A 19675-nucleotide genomic window follows, 5' to 3' on the forward strand; every position below is an offset into this window, starting at 1 on the left:
TGGTGCGAAACTGGGAGGAGTGGTTGAGAGCTGTGCAGAGAGCGAGGCTGGAGGAAAGCAGGGAGAGGGGGGCTGTAGTAACTGGGTGCAGGAAAGCAAGCAGAGCAGGGCCAGTTTCCCCCGTGAACTCCGAGAGAAGAGGAAGAGCCGGCAGGTCGACTCAGGTAAAATCAGGATGAACTGTATGTATGTGCAGCCGTATGCATATTCATGGCCCCGAGTGTGTGTGGGTGTGTGCAGCTATCTCTGGAACAGAAAGAGACGTAGGAGAATAATTCAGCTGCTCTAATTTTTCCCCACTGAAAGGAATCGAGAATTCGCTATTAAGGAGATTTTCATGTCATCTCAGCACAGCGGTGCCAAGAAAATCCCCCAAACGAAAATAAAGACTGGTTTCCAATTCCAGACCACTGGAAAGCAAGGTTTTACATGGCTGTCAGTCATGTCCCAGCTATGTTTAATGCCTGGAGCGAATGACCGGATGTTTACCTATGTGCGCACACAAAGCCCGCTTTCCAAGGCCGCAGTCTGACCTTTTCTAGTGCACATTTCAGAACTGAGCTGTTGGAAAACAACCTCATGATCCTAGTGATTCCCAAATCACTGTAAATTATTTTTTAAATTCTTTTTAAGATTTGTTTACTTATGTGTCTTGGGGGTGGGGTATACATGTGCCGTGTCTGGTGTATGGAGGTCAGAGAAAAACACAAGAGTTGATTCTCTCCTTTCGCTGTGTGGGTCCTGGGGATCGAACTTAGATTGTCAAGCTTGCTGGCAGATGCCTTTGCCTGCTGAGTCATCACATAGTCTTGCTGAAAGCTCTTTTGAAATTCTTATTATTCACCCTTTTCATAGACGGTTACAGAGAGTAACAAAACAAAAAGCCTGTGTTTAATTACACACGTTTACTAGCCACTCCTACACTGTATCAGACATGGTTCTTGATATCTAGGGCATGGGCGTCGATGAGACCTAGCGTGGGTCTGCGAAAGCCGATCTTATTGCTTTATTGCCTCGGAAGCAGCATTTTCAGGTGTGCCCCTCTATCTTACCTGCTGGTTCAAAACCAAACCCACCCTCACAGCATGAGGGTCTGCTGCAGCTAAGGGTGTTCAGAATGAGTTGTCATCTTTAGCAATGAACGATTGTCATGTGGAAAATCCTCACGATGTTTTGGGCAGTGATAAAATATTTGTCCAACTTTCAGGGCATTGCCCTGGGGAAGAGAACTCAGTCGAATAGTGTGTGTGTGTGTGTGTGTGTGTGTGTGTGTGTGTGTGTGTGTGTCTGTGTGTGTGTGTGTCTGTGTGTGTGTGTGTTTCACTTTATTTTCAGGTTTCACATGAACGTCCAACAGACTGCATCATGTGCACATGTGTGCCCGCCTGCCCTATAGACCTCCCCATTAGTGACACCTAGGCCTAAACACTGACCGGTGGTGACTCGGTCTCCTCCTGATATTTCTCTGCCTCCTTCAGAATCCTAGGGAACCGAGTGGCAGAGCTGGAGAAGAAACTAAGAACTCTGGAGGTTTCCGGTTTGTGGAGTCTCCCAGGTAAGCAGAACCTCTGGACCGTGGTGACTTTTTTCCGGTTTAGGATTTTGTTCACTTTTAAAAGAACAGTCTCACACAATTTGCGAGAAGATTCTGCTTGTTTGAGGCCCTTTGATTTGGAGACTTCTGAGAAACAAGCCACAAATGTTTCAAATCGAGAAGCCATCTGATGGAAGGTCCGTGGAAGGGACAGATTCAGAAATAAACAATAAAATTTCAAAATCTCATTAGTAGGGCACTGGAGTGTAGGTAGCCTAACTCCTCAAACTATTGTGTGTGTGCGTGCGCATGCGAGCACATACACACACTAACCCGTGACAGCCCATGAGTTGTTTTGTTTCTTATCAGTAGTCATCAAGATTTGTTCCATGTAACCTTCCCTCCTAAAAGAAATGGGAGACTACACAAAGATTTGTTCAGTGTAATCACCAGTCCTAAAAAACGAATATCAGATCTTACAGAGATTTGTGCAATTTAATCATCAGCCCTAAAATGGAACGTAAAACCACACAAAGATTTGTTCGGTTTAATCACCAGTCCTAAAAATGAAGCGCCAACAATTTCTCCAACCCAGATGTACTTCACAGCCACCTTCTCCTGCCTCGCCCCCTCCCGTAACTTGAAAACAAAAATTTCCCGAGATTTTTTTCCTCCCCACGTTTGTCCAATGTGTGAGAAGCCGTGGTGATTCTCTCTAATGAGCTATACTTATCCCGTTTATCCCGGTAAAACAGCCCTCTCAGGAGACCCCGTCAGTTCTCCGCCTTGTCTTTACGCTGTTTGGAAACTTATATTTATCACTTTCTGCCGCCTCCTGGTTCCCTGGAAGGAACATTGTCCGGGTATTTTTAGTGCCTTACCCTTTCAGTGCGGAGCGGTCTCTTCCCTCGGCTCCCGTGGGCTGCATCCCTGTACGGATGAGAAATGAAAATTGCCACAGGAGAGGAGGTGGACAGCATCACGTTTTCCTTGGTGGAAATCTGAATAGCTGCCTTAGGTAGCCCGCAAGTGTGCTTCATAAATTGGAATTTTTTTCGCAGAGATTCCTTGAACTGGATGTCAAAAGACCTCACAGAGCTAATTAGTGGCAAGTGCCGTCCTGGGGATTTGAATGGTCCTTTTCCACCTCCCGCTTTTGATGATGTTCAAACCTCATCTTCTGGGAAGGCCTTTCTTTCACTGCATTGAATTTCAACACAGACAGACAAAATTCGTCATTTACTTGTGCAGTCAAATTGCTGTTTTTGTGCATGTACCGAAGCTTTGGGTTTTTTTTTCCCCCTCTCTCAGAATGAGTTAGTGAATTTCTCACCACTTCATTTGGGTGATTTATGTAAAAAGATGGAAGCTGAATGGGTGAATCAATGCTGGGAATTTCCGGTGGCTGGTGTTTGTTTGGTCAGGTGGGGCTTCAAATGGCTGTTCTACAATAATGACTGTTTTTTTTTTCCTTCTTTGTGCTGCCGAAGGCCTGAGCTACAATGTTTCAGTTGGATTTGGGAGTATGTTCATTTTGAAATATTTGGGGTTTCTTGTGGCTTAATTGGGAACATAGCCTACCATCCATGTATGTGAATAGCAGAAATTTGCTGTCCACCTTTCTGTGAACTTTCTAGGTAGAATAACTTATTGAAATAGAGAACCCAATTCACACAAAGTAAGCTTTTGTGTACAGTCAGCCGGAAGGACCAGCCTCAGTGGGTTTTACGCTATAGGCACGGGGGTTCTAGTCTCTGGCCACCACACAGATACAAATGAGGGCAAAGGACAGGGAGTGGAACTTTTCCTTTTGGGTATAGTTTTGTCATTTCAACAGCCTTGCTTTGGGGCATGAGGGAAGGGTGTGTGGATGGAGCCTTGTCTTGGGGTGGTTGCTGTCCCGGAGAGAAACAATAGGGAGTGGGGTGACTCCCTGTGTGTATCACAGCTCTCCTCCTCCTGCTTCTATGTCTCCATCTAAAGCTCTCCTCCTCCTGCATCTGTGTGTCTCCATCTAAAGCTCTCCTCCTCCTGCTTCTGTTTCTCCATCTAAATCTCTTCTCCTCCTGCTTCTGTGTGTGTCCATTTAACCTACTGCCGGCCGAGCAAGAAGCAGTGTGTTCTCTCCCCGTCATACCTCCTCTGCCTCCTCCACTTCTTTCTCCTCCTATCCCCAAGCAGCAGCTAAATCCGAGTGGAAGGTGCCGAGTCCCATTGGTTTCAGGGAACTGTCTTGTTTACCAGCATCTTGAGGGGAATGAGCAAAGTCTTCTCCACTTAAACCAGTTCATCCTTGGGCTGGTACCTACTTTGAGCTTCAGCTTTATGAGTACAGCACCAAACATGCCAGGCAACCTGTCCCGCCCCCATGAACCTGTAGTCTGCCTAAGGAAGTAAGATGAATCTCCATCAAGCAGTGGCTGGGAGAACACAGCATTAGGGCTTAGTGCTGATTGAGTGACCAAGGTAGAATCGCTAGGGAGATGATGGGTTGGGTCTTATGCCCTCTCTGAAGAACAGTTAAGAGTAAGAAGATTCAGGATGACAAATACTTGGTGTGTGTTATGCACCCCATTCTCACGCCAGTGACAGACATGGCAAATCTATCACAGCGTTTTTCTTTGCTGATGTGGCAGCCATCTTCCATATTGGCCAACTTTCAGTCAGAGCTGACATATGGAAGAACCCTTTCCCCTTTCCTGAGCGAGTCCGATACACTCATTTTAGAACAGGAAACAGGGAGGGGTTAGATGACACGTAGGTCATAGAAGATGGCATTAGATTTGCTTGTTTCAAGTTTCACCAGCCATCTTTCATGAGTTCTGGATGACCACAGTTCCGAGCCAAGATACACAGGCAAATGGTATTAAGTGGTTACTGGTTTCTGGACCAGAGAGGAGGAATCCAGAAGGCAGGAAAAACCTCTTCTAGTGGGCTGTGGAAAAGAATTCATGAGGCCGAAGGCTTTGTGAGTCTCCTCTTTTCCCATCTTCATTCTCCTGGCCAACACCATCTAGTTTATTTTGTTTTGTTTTATGAGATAGTCTCACGGGGCCCAGTCTGGTCTTGACCTTGCTGAGGTAGCTGTGGATGACCTTGAACTCCAGGTCCTCCTCCTTCTACCTTCCCAACGCTGGCATCACAGGCATTCACTGTCACACTATGCCCATTAATGCCGAGGATTGAATCCAGGAGCAGATGCATGCTAGACAAGCTTGCTACCAATAAGTTATATCCCCCAGCCCCATCATAGGGATCTTGATGGTAGTTTGTAGACTTGGAGCCAATTTGTGACCTTGCTAAAGAGTAAACACATTTGACAAATGTCAGGCTATAGAGAGAAGTCATCTAAATAGATGAGACTATTCCAAGCTGTTTAGCCTGTCCCTTGATAGTGATTAAGCTGGTGGGCTACTTCAAGGAAGCCAGATGGTAAGAGTTGCAGGCCATGGTCCCTAGCCGGGATGGATCCCTTTACTCCCACCCGCTGATATCCTTCCCTCAGGTCTTCTCAGATCTATATTGGTTGCCCTGAGGAGTGCTGACCTGGATGTGTCCACATTCTACAGAGAAATGCCATGTGCTGGAAGCTAGCTGCACAAGCAAGAGGACCCGAGTTTGAGTCCCCAGCACCCACATAATGCCAGGCATTTTAGCACACATCTGTAACCCCAGTGCTCTGGCAGCCAGATGAGGTGGGGAAACTCAGGAGCCAGACAGCCTGGTGCACACAGCAAATGCCAAAATGACCCAGGCTCAAATGAGGTGGAAGGCAAGGGCAATATCCAAGACTGTCCTTTGATTCCCATGTAAGGGCTATGACACATAGGCCTCTCTCTCTCCCTCCCTCCCTCCCTCCACTTCTGTCTCTCCCTCTCTCATATACACACCGACAGGCAGGCAGGCAGGCACGCATGCACGCACACACACACGCACACACACACAGAGGTGTCGGGAGCACAGATACAATCCACAGAAATGCCAAAAGCCCCAAAGCAATCTGGTTAGATGCTATAATCTGGCTTTTTGAGCTTTTAATCTTCATTCTTTCTTCACTTCAGGCATCAGGCTGAGGAAGAAAAAAAAATCTGGGGGTTGAAAGTATTTGGTTCAGTTTTGGAGGCAGGAACGAGAACTTTGGTGCCATATGGACTCTGCAGAGCTTGCAGCCACTTGGGTGCCCGCAGAATGAAAAGCCTATGTGGCCTTCTGCATTAGTGGTCCTTTGACCTAGCATGCAGGATTTCCTCCCAGACACATCCTCTCCTCTAAGTATAAGCCAGATGAAAGCCACCCGACTGCCCATTAGAGCTCAGGTCAATGGCCACAGCTGCCTGCAGACCTTTGAAGGGCAACCGAACCAGGAGCCTTCCAAGAAAGGCTTTGAATTTCCCAAGCATGGCAAGAGGGACCAGACCTTGGTGTGTTGCTAACATGAGAGCACCATCTCCAGGCAAGAGTGTGCAGAGGTGTGTCTTCTTCTCACCTCACCATGCCTGGCATAAGTGAAGGCTGCTTGTTCGCCTTCTCTACATTCCCTTCACTCAGATTTTTGCAGATGTTTCTTGTTTTTTTTTCCCCTGAGGAGCCACTTTAAAATAATGATATCCTAGAGTTTGGGTGGGGGGAGCAAGGGGACATTCCATTCTAAAGAACTCCCCTGAGAGGAACCCCCAAGCTGCCTTGATCACTGGGGTTCCCCCTCTGCTTTAGATTCTTTGGCCACCAAGGCACAGGGTTAAAGACTGGTTTTATACAGAGGGGATGGAGCCCCCCAAGAAAGCTAGGAGGGTAACAGTTCACCTGCTGGAGACAAATGGCCATGAAATGCAGTACTGACCTTGACCTGGAGACGCACTACAGACTGTGTAGAGATGAGGGAAAGGAGTCTACTGTGAAGCTCCTGTCGCCTGTTATGGTTCCTAAAGCCAGTAACCTAGGATCCATGAAGGCATTTCCAGATTGTGCTCTAGAAGAAGTCAGCTGTGGTCTAGAAGAGGTCAGCTGTGGACGTCATTCTGAGGGCTTCCAACATCACCCTGAACCATTAATCCACAGTGCTCTGTGGAAAACCTTTCCAGATGGTAACACAGAAGTTTCTAGATTTATTCCACCAGAGACAGCAGAAGTGCCTGGCAGAACCTCAGGGTCAGCTCCAAGCAGTTTCTCAGCTCACCTGACACTCAGGAGACAGAGAACCCAAAGGCTATGGAACCAATCACTGGCCATTTGCCCACGATGGCAGCAAGCACCAAGCATGCCAACGCCAGGATCCGTGAGACACTTCAGTTGGTAACACGGTCCTTATCAGGACTTTAGTAGGCACCTATTGTGTAGAGAACTCTCTCACACAAGTTAATCATGTTAATAAGACAGTTTTCTAAAGCAGAGGGACCAAGGAACACACTAGTGAAATGTGCTTGCTTTCGTCTGGTTCTCCAAAGGAGGTGTAGACATCTATCTTTACCCAAGTGGCCTTCTGGGCTCTTAAATGGGAGACCAAGTAAAATCATGGAGCGTCAGTGAAAATCTTCTCTAGGCCAGACCGGAGCCCCAGCTAGACTCATAAGCTGGAGCTTTTGTTTGGGCCCAGTGGTTTCTGCCCAGAGAAGCCTTAAGCCTTGCAAGCCAAGACTTGGCATCATAGCAGGCCTCCGTCTCTCGTGACCTCAGAATGGCAACACTGCTTGTTCATGCATCTGGTGCCCGCGTGTCTGTCTGTCATGCTCACGTCTGAAGCTGTTCTCCCTGCTGCTCATCGATGGCCTGCTCTGCCTTCTGCCGTGGGAATGTGGTGCTTTTCCCATGCCCCTCATCCACTTCAAACTTCTCTATCCTCACACTAACTCACGCTACCAGGCAGTAAGCTGAGTGTAGGTTCTAAGTGGGATACAGCTAGGATAATGTGGAGGACTTGATACCACCTGCCTTGTGACAGTTGACGTGACCAGATGCGCTTGGGGCAGATGTCAGGTGTGTGGGAGCCGGTGCCGATAATTTCAGCACACGGTGTTTGCTGAATGCTCCCTAAACAAATGCTCCCTAAACATCCGGCGGCGCCTCTTCCTGACCATTCCATTTTTTCTTCGCAATCATCCATGTTGAGGTTTAGAGAGTGAAGTGAGACCCTTGCTGTCCCCCAGTGAGCAGGTGATTCTGTCCAGAGCACAGCTAATACAGTGTCCCCCCCACCAAGTTCCCTGCTGCTGCCACTGCTGCTGTGGCATTTCTGCACAGCCACACAAACTTCTTCACTGGTAACACCGAGGGCAGCTGGTCCCGAGAAGCTCCTTGGGAGTGAGTCAAGGTCTTCCCTCACGGATGGAGGAGCCGTGCTCCATTCACACGCTAGAGAAGGACCTGCTGACTACGTTACTTGTACTGCCCCCAGCTGAAGGAGTTTCCTAACCCAGTAGCTAGCTCATTGTGTGGGGGTACCTTAGGTTCATTTCTGGTGCTACAATAAACACCCTGATGAAAGAAGCTTAGGCAAGAAAGGCTGCGCTCAGCTTACAACTCCAGACTGCGGGGAAGCCAGGATGGCAAGAACCTGAAGCATCTAACCACACCCCAGTCAAGGTCAGAGAGACTGTGGAGATGCTGATGCTCAGTTCCTTTTCTTTTCTCCAGTCCGAAACACCCTGACTAGGGAATGAATACCGCCCACAGTGGGCTGGTTTTCTTACCTTAGTGTAGGCAAAATAACACCTCAGAGGCCAACCTGATCAAGGCGGCCCCTCATTGAGACTCTTCCCCAGTGATTCTAAAGTACTCTTGCAAGTTGTAAATGTTACTCAGCTAAACCAGTGGCTGGCAAATCAACTTTCCCATCTCCCTCATAGGGGGCAAGGACACCATACTGTTCAGTGACCCGACTCTTCCCGCCGTACAGAGGTCAAGGTCCCCACTGTTGAAGTTTGTGGAACAGCCCTCTGAGAACAAGGAGAGCACCGGGGATGGTAAGTGCCTCTCAGGTCTGCTCTCTCTTCCTGGTCTGTACCCGCTACAGGGCATGTGTCAGGGCCAGCAGTAAGTACCTCACACCGCAGCCACTGTGGGACTCCATGAAGACATCCTCACCCCATACCGAAACATTCTCTCCCTCCCTCCCTCCCTCTCTCTCTCTCTCTCTCTCTCTCTCTCTCTCTCTCTCTCTCTCTCACACACACACACACACACACACACACACACACTTCTGTCTGCAGCTACAATCAACTAGTTCTCACTCAGAGCCCACACTTCCCTAGCAGTCTGTGGGCTTCTTGGTATGGCATCACCAACTCTTCCTGCTTCCCCTTGTGTGTGTGTGTGTGTGTGTGTGTGTGGTTACTCATCGACTCCTGTCAGTATCTCTTCCCCATCCACATGTGACCTGTAGCAAAAGTCTTTCTGCAGGGTTTCTTGGACCAGCTTCCCACTTGTGGCTCGGCTCAGTCTGGGCCCTCACTGTGTCCTTGGAGGCTCCTCTCCGGAACTGCCCACCTTCCAACCCATCCCTGCTCAGTTCCCGTCTTCATCCGTCAGCTGTCGGACCAACCCGTGGCGATACCTTCCCATTCCATTTCCACCCTGCTCAGTTTCCAAGTTACCTTTAGCTGTCTTGACTTTAATGCCTCAGCTCCCCAATGTGATTGAGCCCACCCTCCTCCCCTGATGATTGGACGAGCCTTTAACGGGACAGAATGACTAGCTCTATCATTAGCTCGCACTGTGAAACCAGCTGGCTCACAACTTAGAGTTTAGAGCGTTAGTGGGATGATGTAAGACTCATGGGGACAGACAGGTGGTTCTGCCCACCAGAGCTGGGCCAGCAAAGTTCACCCGGCCTCTTCTAACTCTTCAGGCTGCTCACCACAGGGCCAGAACAGTAATAACAGAAGACATTTCTAGGTTTTCAAAAGAAACATTTTCAGGTACCTCTGGGAGAATCCCTAGATACAGCCTCTTACCTGGTGAATCCACATTGACCAGAAAGCAAAACTGGGTCATTGCAGCCTCCAGCTTGCGCTGCTTGTAATACTGGCCTCCAGCGCACGGGGGCCTTGTATGGTGGCTAGTGGTCATGGCTTGCTGGCAGCCTGTGTCCTCGTGGAGTGCCGGATTCTCTGACTGTTCTGGGTGGCCCGGGCCTGCCTGCTGCGCTGAAAGGAGCTCTGGCTGTCTTGATCTTCACAAGGGCAGCACAAGTGAGGAACTGATTCGAAATGATAGTTTCCAGAGTCCCTTCATCAGTGCGCATTGTTCCTGCCTGTCCTGAGCCAGCTCTGGGTAGGAACAAGGACACGTTCTCTGAGAGGCTGTCAGTGTCCCAATGGCCTCGTCACTGCTGTGGCCTGATTAATTCCATCTGAAAGCTGCCACATGCAGGAGGACAACAAAGCCCAGCCAGCCAGCCAACAAAAGATGACAAATGTCCCCTTTGGGCCCACGAGCGGGGGACACATTTTTAGGGGACTAACAATCTTTTCTACCACGCCATTTCTTCTTCATCCTTTAGAGAAAAAGAAACAATATTTTTCTTCCCACTCTGTCCTGAAGCATTTGTCTCATCCTTATTGATGTGTGCATTGTGACTAATAAGTATTAATGATATTAATTCTGTTGGTGACAGCAGCCCAGAATAATTACTATTATTTGCAATAATATTTTCCAACTTTGCCTAATTCATAAGTCTTTTATGGAAATGTCAGTGCTGTGAGTCTGTAATTAAAGTAAAAGTAAAGCTTCTCATGGCTGGCTTAAGAGTTATCGCCCCGAGTCTTAGCATTCAAAGAGATTTGGTTCCCATAGCAGAGAATCAGAGGTCCTAATGAAGGCGCGGCAGCTGTCACAAGTTTCAGCACTTTTCTGGGTGGATTGGTGATTGGCGTAAGCGTGCTGTTTGGATGCTTTCTAGATAGACTCGAGGGGAAGAGGGTATTGGGAAACCCTGCCGTACCCACAATTTCCAGAACTCATATTCATACTGTTCTGGTGCTGTCCAGCAAAGTACACTGGAGCACACAACAGAACCACAGCTAGTGTCCCTTGTCCTTCTCAGGAGTCCACCATCTCCTTCTGGTGTCCATCATCCTCCTTGGGTGTCTGTTATCCCCTTCCTATGACTGCCCTAAGCCTATGGTGATAACACCTGGACTATGTGCCTCATACCCTGAGCAAAATTTTAAAATAAAAATGTTTCTCTGGTAACCTCAAAGGCTTTTCATTAAAGAAGGAGGGGGGAGAGAAGGAAGAAGAGGAGGAGAAGCCGTGGTGGGGGGAGATAGATGGTGACAAGATTCACACATCTAGACAGGATTGGAATATCATATAAAGAAATAGCGCAAGGCGAAGCACCAGCAACCAAAAGGCCCTGGCATAATTTAGACCAACTTCTCTTAGATGTAAATGAGGGTGGCAAAGGTCTCAGCTGACCCACAGTAAAAACACACCGCCAGTGGTTTAGGGGTGAGGCTGTTCTGAGGAAGGTTAATTAATTTTTCGGGGGCACCAGAATATACTATTAACTGTCTCAGGAGAAGTAATTTCCTGAGAGTCATTTCCAGAAGGAGTTTATTCACCTCACACTGGTGAAAAATGGGGCTGGAGGAAGCACCGTAATTCGCTCGTTTTGAGTAACTCTCCCCCACCCTGCTGGGAGCGGGATCCGTTTTGACTCAGTGTTTCTCATGTCCGTCATAGCCACTGGAAGGGTTTTCATTTGTTAGTTTGAAATTGATGTAATTGCTTCCCTGAGCTGCCTTGGATGTAACTAAATATTTGTCGGAGTTAGGCATCTCTATCTCTTTTGAGAAAGAACCTCTTCGAGAAGTTTTAGGGTAGTTACCTGAATCTACCCTAAAATGAATACTATAAATTTAAGTTGCTTTCATAAAGTGATGCATGGTGTTTAGGATGTATGCTAATAGATTCCCTTTTTCATGAATGCATGTATTAGTCCATATATCCAAGCACTTAGTAAGATATTTATTGAGTCTCTGCCGTAGAACACTGGCGAAGTTAAAAAATTAATCAGGCAAGACTTTGTACTTAAGGTAGTTAGTTATAAGTAACAACTTGAGGTGGGGGAAAAAAGCCTCTAAGTTTTAGGAGGTCTAGACCGCCTCGTGCGAAGCCTGTCACTGGGAATAGGGCTTGTGGCCAGATTTAATCTTCATGGGGGAGGTGGGGGCTGGGCTGTCCCCCAGAGGCTCCCTTTGGAACAGAGAAGGGAATGAGAGCTCCAGGGAGAAGGGAAACGAGTAAAGTCCCTGGGGAAGATGCAGTACCGAAAGGGACTGATGTGTCTGGATGGAGGGGTAGAAGGAGAGGAGCTGTCAGATACAAGGAGAAGTGGGGTATTACATCATAAATGAATAAACACTAGGTTGCAAACTTGGGCTGTGCTGCCCAGACTCGGTCACCTTCAGAGGTTTTCCACGTGGAGGAAGACAGGGGAGGTCTGTATGTCACTCTAATGGGAAGCACCATCACCTGAGGCCTTGTGAAAGCATGCATGCTGAGGGGTGGAGCCCGAGATCCTGTAGCACTAACAAGCTCCCAGGTGCAAGTCCCTAGACCCAGTCAGAATGGCAAAGCTGTGGGGAGGCCCCTGGCCTGGCAGTGGGGATTAAAGCGTGACCCTGTTAGGGACTGCACACACTGTCATCTTGGCTGAACAGATCGCAACAGGCAATTTTTCCCCCTCAATTCAAGGCTTGCTTTTCTCATATATGTGTTCATGCATTTCATTGTAAGGACAAGTGCTGGGCTCATTTTCCAGGATAAGACTGTGAGGAAGAATAACACAAGGTGTCCATGACTGAATACAGACTTGAAAAATGAGAGGGAAAAAAAACTGGTCAAGAACCTGTCCCTGGGATTCCTCTGTGGTATCCAAAAGGCTGACGAAAGTGAAATGACTCCTTTTAATGTGAAAAATCAAATTCGGATCAGGAGAAGTAGGTGGAAGAGGTTTGGGGACAAGAGGCAGTGGTCGCCTTGCTCAGGTGAAGCCCATGTCTCTCCCAGTGGCTCTAGTGTGTTTGCCACCGCAGCATCATTTCCTCTGTGTGAGCCAGCCTCTTCTCTTTGGTGGTATCACCGAAACCTTGTAGAAAACCTGATTCAGTTTTTTCTGGGGTTCTTCAGTTCTGTTATAACCAGAGATCAAACATTTTAAAAAATATTTTAGCTGACACGTAATGGCTGCACTTAGTTATGACTTACTAGATGCCATGTGACATGTCACACGTGGACATAGTGCATAAAGACCAAATCAGAGCAGTTGGTATAATCACCACCTCAGACACTCGCCATGCTTTAGGTATTAGAGACATTCAAAAGCCTCTCTATCAATTGTTTTGAAATCTACAAATAGATTCTGTCAACCTTACAGTTATTTCAAAGTTTCTTAAACCTTTAAATGCATACTAGGTAACTAAATGTACCCCCAAATGAGTATTTATTTAATCAAATAGATATGTTCAAAACCCTTATCCCTTTCCATTCATATTCATCAGTACGTTTCATGCATTTTGTTAAAATGGATCATAGATGGAATAAATTACCACATGTTGTGGAAATTCTGCATTTTTAACTCAGCCTTTTCAGATTATACCCACTTTTCAGGTTAGAGTTCACCTGACATATCCAACTGCATAGGTTTGTACTTTAAAATACGTAACATGTCTAACTTACATAAGGAATCCTCTCGACACCTGTCACCTGTCTGAAACCCAGGGCTGGGTGCCCTTGTTTCCTGGGTCACTTACCTGTTGGTTGCGATGCAAGGGACCCCTCTCCCTGAACCTAGAGGACACAGACCGGAGAGGCGGGTGCAGAGCTTTAGACAGCCAGGCCGTGACCGAGGCCGTGGAAGGACAAGCGTGAGAGCTGCCGCATGCATTTCCCTGAGTCTCGGGCAAACGGGTTTGCAGAACCGAGCCAAGTGGTTGGCTGCATTGTGTAGTGAGTATAGTTTTGAAGGCTGGGAGGATCAAAGTGTTGGTACACTCTGTGTCTGGTCAGGGCTCTCTTCCCTCTTGGCTGTGTACTCACACACTGGAGAAAGAGAAGGCTCAGATCGTCTCTTCCTAGGGGGGTACTGAATCCGTGTTAAGTGACCCATATCCATGATGCACCTCAACCTCTCCCAAAGTCTCACCTCCAAATGCCCCTTTCTGAACTGGGGGTCTGGAAGGGGGTTTCAACCCTTGGAGAGACACATCTGCAGTGCTGGAGGACAAAGCTGGGAATTTTCATTTCACAAATGGTGAAAAAGATGAGGAGGGACACTCTTGTGGCCTTGAAGTCTGAAGTCCATGTGACATGCAGCAGTACTGAGAAAGCTAATGCGAGGAGACTTGTGGAGGGGGGGGGAGTGAGCCATTTCTAGAATGTAACAGCAGATTCTCCAGGGAGGTGGTAGGGGTGGGGTGGGAGTAGTTACAACTGGACACTAGACGCATGAGTCTATATCTCCTATGAGAAGCTTGATGAGCAGGCCTAAGGGATATCATCGTGGACAGGAGATCAATTGCCAGTAACTGAATGGGATGAAGGACAAGGAAACAGGACAGATACACAGGAAAGTATCCTCGGGGAGCCAGGAGTAGACAACAGGTCAACGAAGGAAACGAGGAGGGTCTATGTATGGAGAGTACTGAATGATGTTCCCGGGGGATCCCAGTGGACCCATTCAGCCTTTCCTCCCGTGGTGAAAACACTTTGCAGATGGGACTCATCTATGGCAGTGAGGTGAGAAGATGATCCTGGGTTGGACAGCTAAGTGGATCACTCTACAAGATAGAGGCAAGAGAGAAGCATGGCCCATATCGATAGGCCGGGTGATGTGGCTGTGGAGACAGGCACTGGAAGAATTCTGCCACCAACCAAGAAGCCACCAAAATCTGGGGAAAGTGGGAAATGGGGTGTGCCCTAGAGTCACCCAGAGACTGTGCTCCTGCTCTGCCCAGGGAGACCGACCAAGGTGTTAAAAAATTGGTGGGTGTGTTTTAAAGTCACCAAGTCGGTGGTCATTTGCTACAAGTCACAACACAAGACAGTAATCTCTGTGCACCCAGAAGTGGACTGGAAACAGAAGGGAAAAACCTGCTATTCCGGAAACCACCGACAGAGCCAGCTAGGGAGGAGGCTGTGGCTGGTGGAGACTGGATGGAGAAGGTAGAATCTGAGAGCTATAGACCTCACAAGGGAGGGGCTGGAGACAGGCCCAGGACATTAATCAACCCTGGGACAGGGAAGCAGTGGAACTGGGATTTGATGAAGTGGGGCCTCAGCAAGGTCATCAGGGGCTTGGATGCAGCCTCGAAGAGGCTAGCGGGACCAAGCCTCCTTATTCTTTTTTCTTTTCCTTTCTGGTCTCAGGTGAGCTTGTTGGTTTCACCCTTATGCCTTCTACCACCATATGCTGCCTGGCACAAAGCAACAGACAGCTTATTATGGGCTAGTGCTCCTAAAACTGTGAATCAAAATCGAAGGGCTAGGGATGTGGCTCAGTAGTAGAGTGAGTGCCTAGCTTGTGCAGGGCCCTAGGTTCAATCCCCACTAACACCTTCACCCCAACACATGCAATGCCTCTTTCTTTATGTAAGTTGATTATCTCGTGTTTGTTACAATAATGGCAGGCCTCTCCAGTTTTCCCCACATATGTTATATTTCTGCTCAAAAATAAAAGCTGAATTCTGTGTTTAAAATATTCTTGAATGTTCAGATGATATCCAACACTGTTGACAAGTCAGTGGAGGCCCCCTATCTCATGGATCAAAGTTTGACAAGACGATAAACCATGTCATGTGTGTAGAGCAACTCCTAGCGGAAAGGGGCAGCGGACTGGCTTCTAGCCGGTCAGCACTCTAGAGCTGGAGGAAATGGAATGGTTTCTACAGAGACCTAAGGGGTCTTGTGTTAGGCAGGGCTTCCTAGAGGAGCTTAACCAAGATAAAGTTCATATATAAACAACAAAGGGATTATTGGATAGGTTTTACTACAGACTATAAGGACTGGTAGTCCAACAGCAGACAGGCAGGGGACCAGGATCTCGGTGTAGAAAGCAGGATGCCTCGGTAGTCCCAGCCTGGAGCTGAAATGCTTGGAAAATTCTAGAGAGCTGCTAGTATTGATTTAATGCTGGGAAGCCTGCTCTTAGCTGATGTAAGGTGCATTCCCACCATGCTGCCTTCCTCGGATCTGTTTATTATTCAGGCTGCCAGCTGGAAGGTGTCTCCTCCATTCCAATCAGGTCTTTCCAGTCAGTATCCCATGCACCAATCCTCTCTGAAAAGCCCCCCCCCAACTCACAGGTATATCTCCAAAGTCCTAAATATCCCTTCAGACAGACAGACAAAGTGACAATAAACCTATCATAGGTATGTTATGTGACTGGAAAGATACACGTGTGTGAGCCAACCTTGGAAACTGAGTCAGCGGGTCAATAGGAGCTGACCAGTCGGACCTTGCAAAGAAAGTGAACAGTGTCAGAACTAACCCAGAAGCAGCAAGGCTCCCTCAAAAGGTATAACGTGAGAAAATGGAAGGGCTATGTGTTCGGCCTCCTGCCAATCTTCCACAGTCTAGCTCCACCCACCAGCTGTCAGCCCAAGAACATTCTTGTACTTGTCTAACAGTGGGCCTGACTATACATAGTGTCTGTTATTCTACTACGGTTCCAGTCAGGAGTACCCGGAAGCATTCCTGGGGCCTTCATTCTTGCACCAAGGTCTATGCTCACGCTAGACTCACCCAGCTTTGCACCTTCCCTCTCCTTCAGCACTGCTGTTCCTGAGGTCCCAGGACACACTGGCTAATGGGAAACTCACAGCATAGTACCAAATGCATATGTCTTGGTACTAAGGGCTGTTTGCTCTTCCCTGGCCACATGCTGCCACCTCATTTATTAGGCCAGGGAGGGACATTAGTGTCCTCCCTTTTGCTCATCTGAGAAACTGAGGCCAGACAAGTTGTGACCACACAGCAAGTGAGGAGAGAAATGGGGACAAGGAGACAGCACCTCGTGCTCATCCCTGTCTTCTGCCTCCTGCTTGCTGCACCTCTAGAATTCCTGGTGGATTGGGGTGTTTAAGGCCGAGAGTCTGGTGCCAAGGGAGGGAGCTAGAAGCTGTTTGCACATAGTCTTTATCTAAAGCTGGGCAAACATGATGTATTCCCCTCAGACAGTGAGGTGCCGATGGAGAAGGAGGGGATGGCACTAAATATCCCCAAGCTGTCCTGCTCCGAAGGCAGCTGGGATCTCTGCTTGTCACTAGCAGACCCAGGTATTTCCTCAGCTTCCAAAGGACAGCCTTTGTCCTCAGACTTCGTCTTCCACGGACATAGGAGGTCCCTTGGCAATAAGGCAGAGGTTTGAGGAAGGTGCTTGCTTGGCTTCTGAACATGAGTCCTTCATCCACCTGGGCTCCAGTGACCTGCCTGGAAGAGGAAAGAGGAAAGAACTATCGGTTCTTCAAGGTCACCGGCAGGTAGCTGGGCAGGAGTTGACAAGAGAGGAAGGTGAGGCCAAGCTGCTGCCAGAGAATTGATGCTGTCCCTTGTCTGTTTTCAGGGGAGACTCAGAAGCAGGAGCGAGATGAAGGCTGCGCAGCTGCTGAGGTGTTGACAGTGCCCGAGGATGCCGGGAAGCCGGCTGTCAGCTCCCCAACACAGCCGAGCATCAAGGACCAATGCTCACGCTTTCCGCATCCTCCGTTACCCCAGACACCTTCAGAGGACGTAACCATGGTGGGAAAGGGGATCACTCAACTGACTGATGGCCAGGAGGCTGCAGACCTGGAGGAGGTCACAAGGGACCTCACAGAGGAGCAGAGGTGCGCCCCGGGCTCATCTCTTCCTAGCCTGACCTCCCAGGGAAAGGGTACCACAGCTCTTCAGGACCACCTGCCTTCCATGCAGCCAGAGGCCAAAGCAGCCAGTGTGGAAGGTGACAGAGGGGTCTCAGAGGGCAGAGACCCAAGAAGCGCTGTGCAAACATGAGGGGAAGAGAGACTGATGGGGTGACATAGTGAGGACACCAGGGACAGCGAGGGACGCTTGAAGCCTCAGAACAGGCATCCAACCACTTTCCGCTAAAACACCTTCCTGTCTGCAAATGAGAAAATGCTGTGATGCTGCTACAAGCTGGGAGCGCCCGGTGGTGCCAGCTCTGTCTGATTTATTAAATGCTGGTCTGTGAGCTTCTCGGTGTCACCTCTGTCTGCTGAAGACGTGCCGCTGTGAACATGGCTGGGCACAGGAATCGTAGTTGCCATATGGCTGCCTTTCGACATCCCTCTCCCTGTCAGCATTTGTCTTATTAGAGAGAAGATGTTTTTCTATTAGCATTTAATGTTGTCCGTCAAAATTATGGGACAAGCTGGGAAAGGAAGGGTTTTTTGGTTTTTTTTTCCCCCCTGGGTCTCAGTCTTGGGACTAACTGGGTAGCTAGAAATAAAGATGTAATTGAATGAAGTGTATTCATGGGGTCATGGCTGCACTTTGTCACGTAGCAATCTCTAGGGATCCCCCAGAAATGGGTGTTCTTGGCACCCCGTGTTTTATGGTGGTAGGTGGGAGGGACCAGAGCAGGCTGGGAAAGATGGGTTGCAGGTTGGAGAGGCTGTTTGCTGACTGAGCGCAGAGCTGAGTGTTCTAGCCGAGGTCTGGAGCTTTCCCTGGCCTGGAGGGATGGGTAACAAGACACTACCAGGAGTAGGGGACTTTATAGTGGTATTCTGATCATTGTTGTTGTTGTTGTTACTTAGATATTAGAAACACTAGCTGTCTTTATCCAGCACAACCTGCATAGGATGATGTGGATCTTAGGGATGTGGGGAACGCTCGTTGCTTAGCATCATCCCATCTTCCATACCATTTGAAACTCTGAACCACTCACTCCGTCAGCAGAACGTTGCATCTGGGCCTCCAGGAACTTGAGTTTTAAACACAGGACTCTGAACTTGTGGTCTAGTAGGGAAGGAGGGAAGATGAGTTCATTCCAGCCTTGACCACAAGGGAAACTATACACCAAGTGTAAGGTTCAAGGGGAGAGGAGGGAGTCGCCCACGCTGCCTGCTGCTTCCTCGCAGGGAGCTACAGAAATTCACATTGAGCCCCAGACTTCCCTTTGAGCTGAGCTCAGCTCATCGCCTCAGGAATGTGGGGTGGCTGAGATCCCCAAACTCAAAATGCCTCTGAGAGCCAGAATGAAGTGGATCTCGGAAACTCCAGCTAAAAAGAGAAGCTCAGAGATGGCACATGTTCCCATTTATCCTAAAATCTGTCTGTGTCCTGGTACTCCTGGGCACACCTTCAGACAGGGCCCCAATGTTCTGTTTATCCCTTTGTCCCCTTCCCATGAAGGCCAGCCCCGTAGAGGAGGCCCTGAGGCTGCAAGTTCTACACAGGCCAGTAGTCCCAAAGGGATTTTTTTTTCTGGATGGAGGCCTTAGTTGGCCATATGTATTTGGCTACATATGGTCAGTATTGCTGCATAGGACACCAGAGCTGCTAAGGGATACCCAGCCAGATGTGACTCAGTAAAAGAAAATAAACACTTGAACCTCCCAGAAGCTCTGGCTTGGAAACACATCGAACAGGTACACATCATTGGGCCGTTCATCACTTTCAGGAGAGTGGGGTTGATAGCAAACTCTGGCACCTTCTAGTAGGGCAAGAAACAGCAGTGAGTCCCAGGGTCTCTGCTTGAGGGAGTCAGGAGGAGAGGGGTCCAAAATGCAAGCTCATTGTATGCAGCCAGCCTGGGGCCTGTGTTATTAGATGGAATTAGAGCCAGCAAGTTGATGTTGTTGCATATGTAACCATGACAACACACATCCCCACTTCTGCTGTGCCCTCCCAACATGGCTTTTCTATTCTGTACACAATAAAGAGAGTTCCAGCCACTAATTATGGTTTCCTTTGGTCTTTTTAAAAGAGTTAATTGTGGCATCCTCTCTCCGACTCCACCATATCGCCTGTGTCCACCATGGTATTCCCAGCAACAGCTCATACTCGGAGAAGCTTAAATGACAGGGTAATGAATTCCATTATGTGGCCAGAACTTCTGAAATTGAGCATCTCCACTCATGAATTTTCCAGGGATCTGGGTACCCATCTCCCGTCTTTGCTTGTTTTGAGTCGGTTGCA

The 19675-nt window shown here is 48.4% G+C and overlaps 1 protein-coding gene across 8 annotated transcripts in view; it reads left to right on the top strand.

Annotated features, from left to right (window-relative positions):
* The window catches only part of Ccdc149 (coiled-coil domain containing 149), an 89714-nt gene extending 70279 nt beyond the window's left edge, over nt 1–19435 (top strand). For 4 of the 8 annotated variants that reach the window (XM_085691900.2, XM_085691899.2, XM_048415066.3 and 1 more), the window contains 4 exons: nt 1479–1555; nt 3025–3057; nt 8377–8493; nt 17097–19435. In XM_085691900.2, the coding sequence (XP_085548026.2) occupies nt 1479–1555; nt 3025–3057; nt 8377–8493; nt 17097–17524 (655 nt within the window). In that variant the 3' untranslated portion in view covers nt 17525–19435. Of the gene's footprint in view, nt 1–1478; nt 1556–3024; nt 3058–8376; nt 8494–8929; nt 10262–17096 lie in introns of those variants that run through there. The other 4 variants (XM_048415067.3, XM_085691902.2, XM_048415065.3 and 1 more) reach the window with 4 other exon arrangements.
* Nucleotides 19436–19675: the final 240 nt, after the last annotated feature.

This window comes from Myodes glareolus, chromosome 8 (assembly GCF_982192425.1).
Source record: "Myodes glareolus chromosome 8, mMyoGla1.1, whole genome shotgun sequence".
NCBI classification, from domain to species: Eukaryota; Metazoa; Chordata; class Mammalia; order Rodentia; family Cricetidae; genus Myodes; species Myodes glareolus.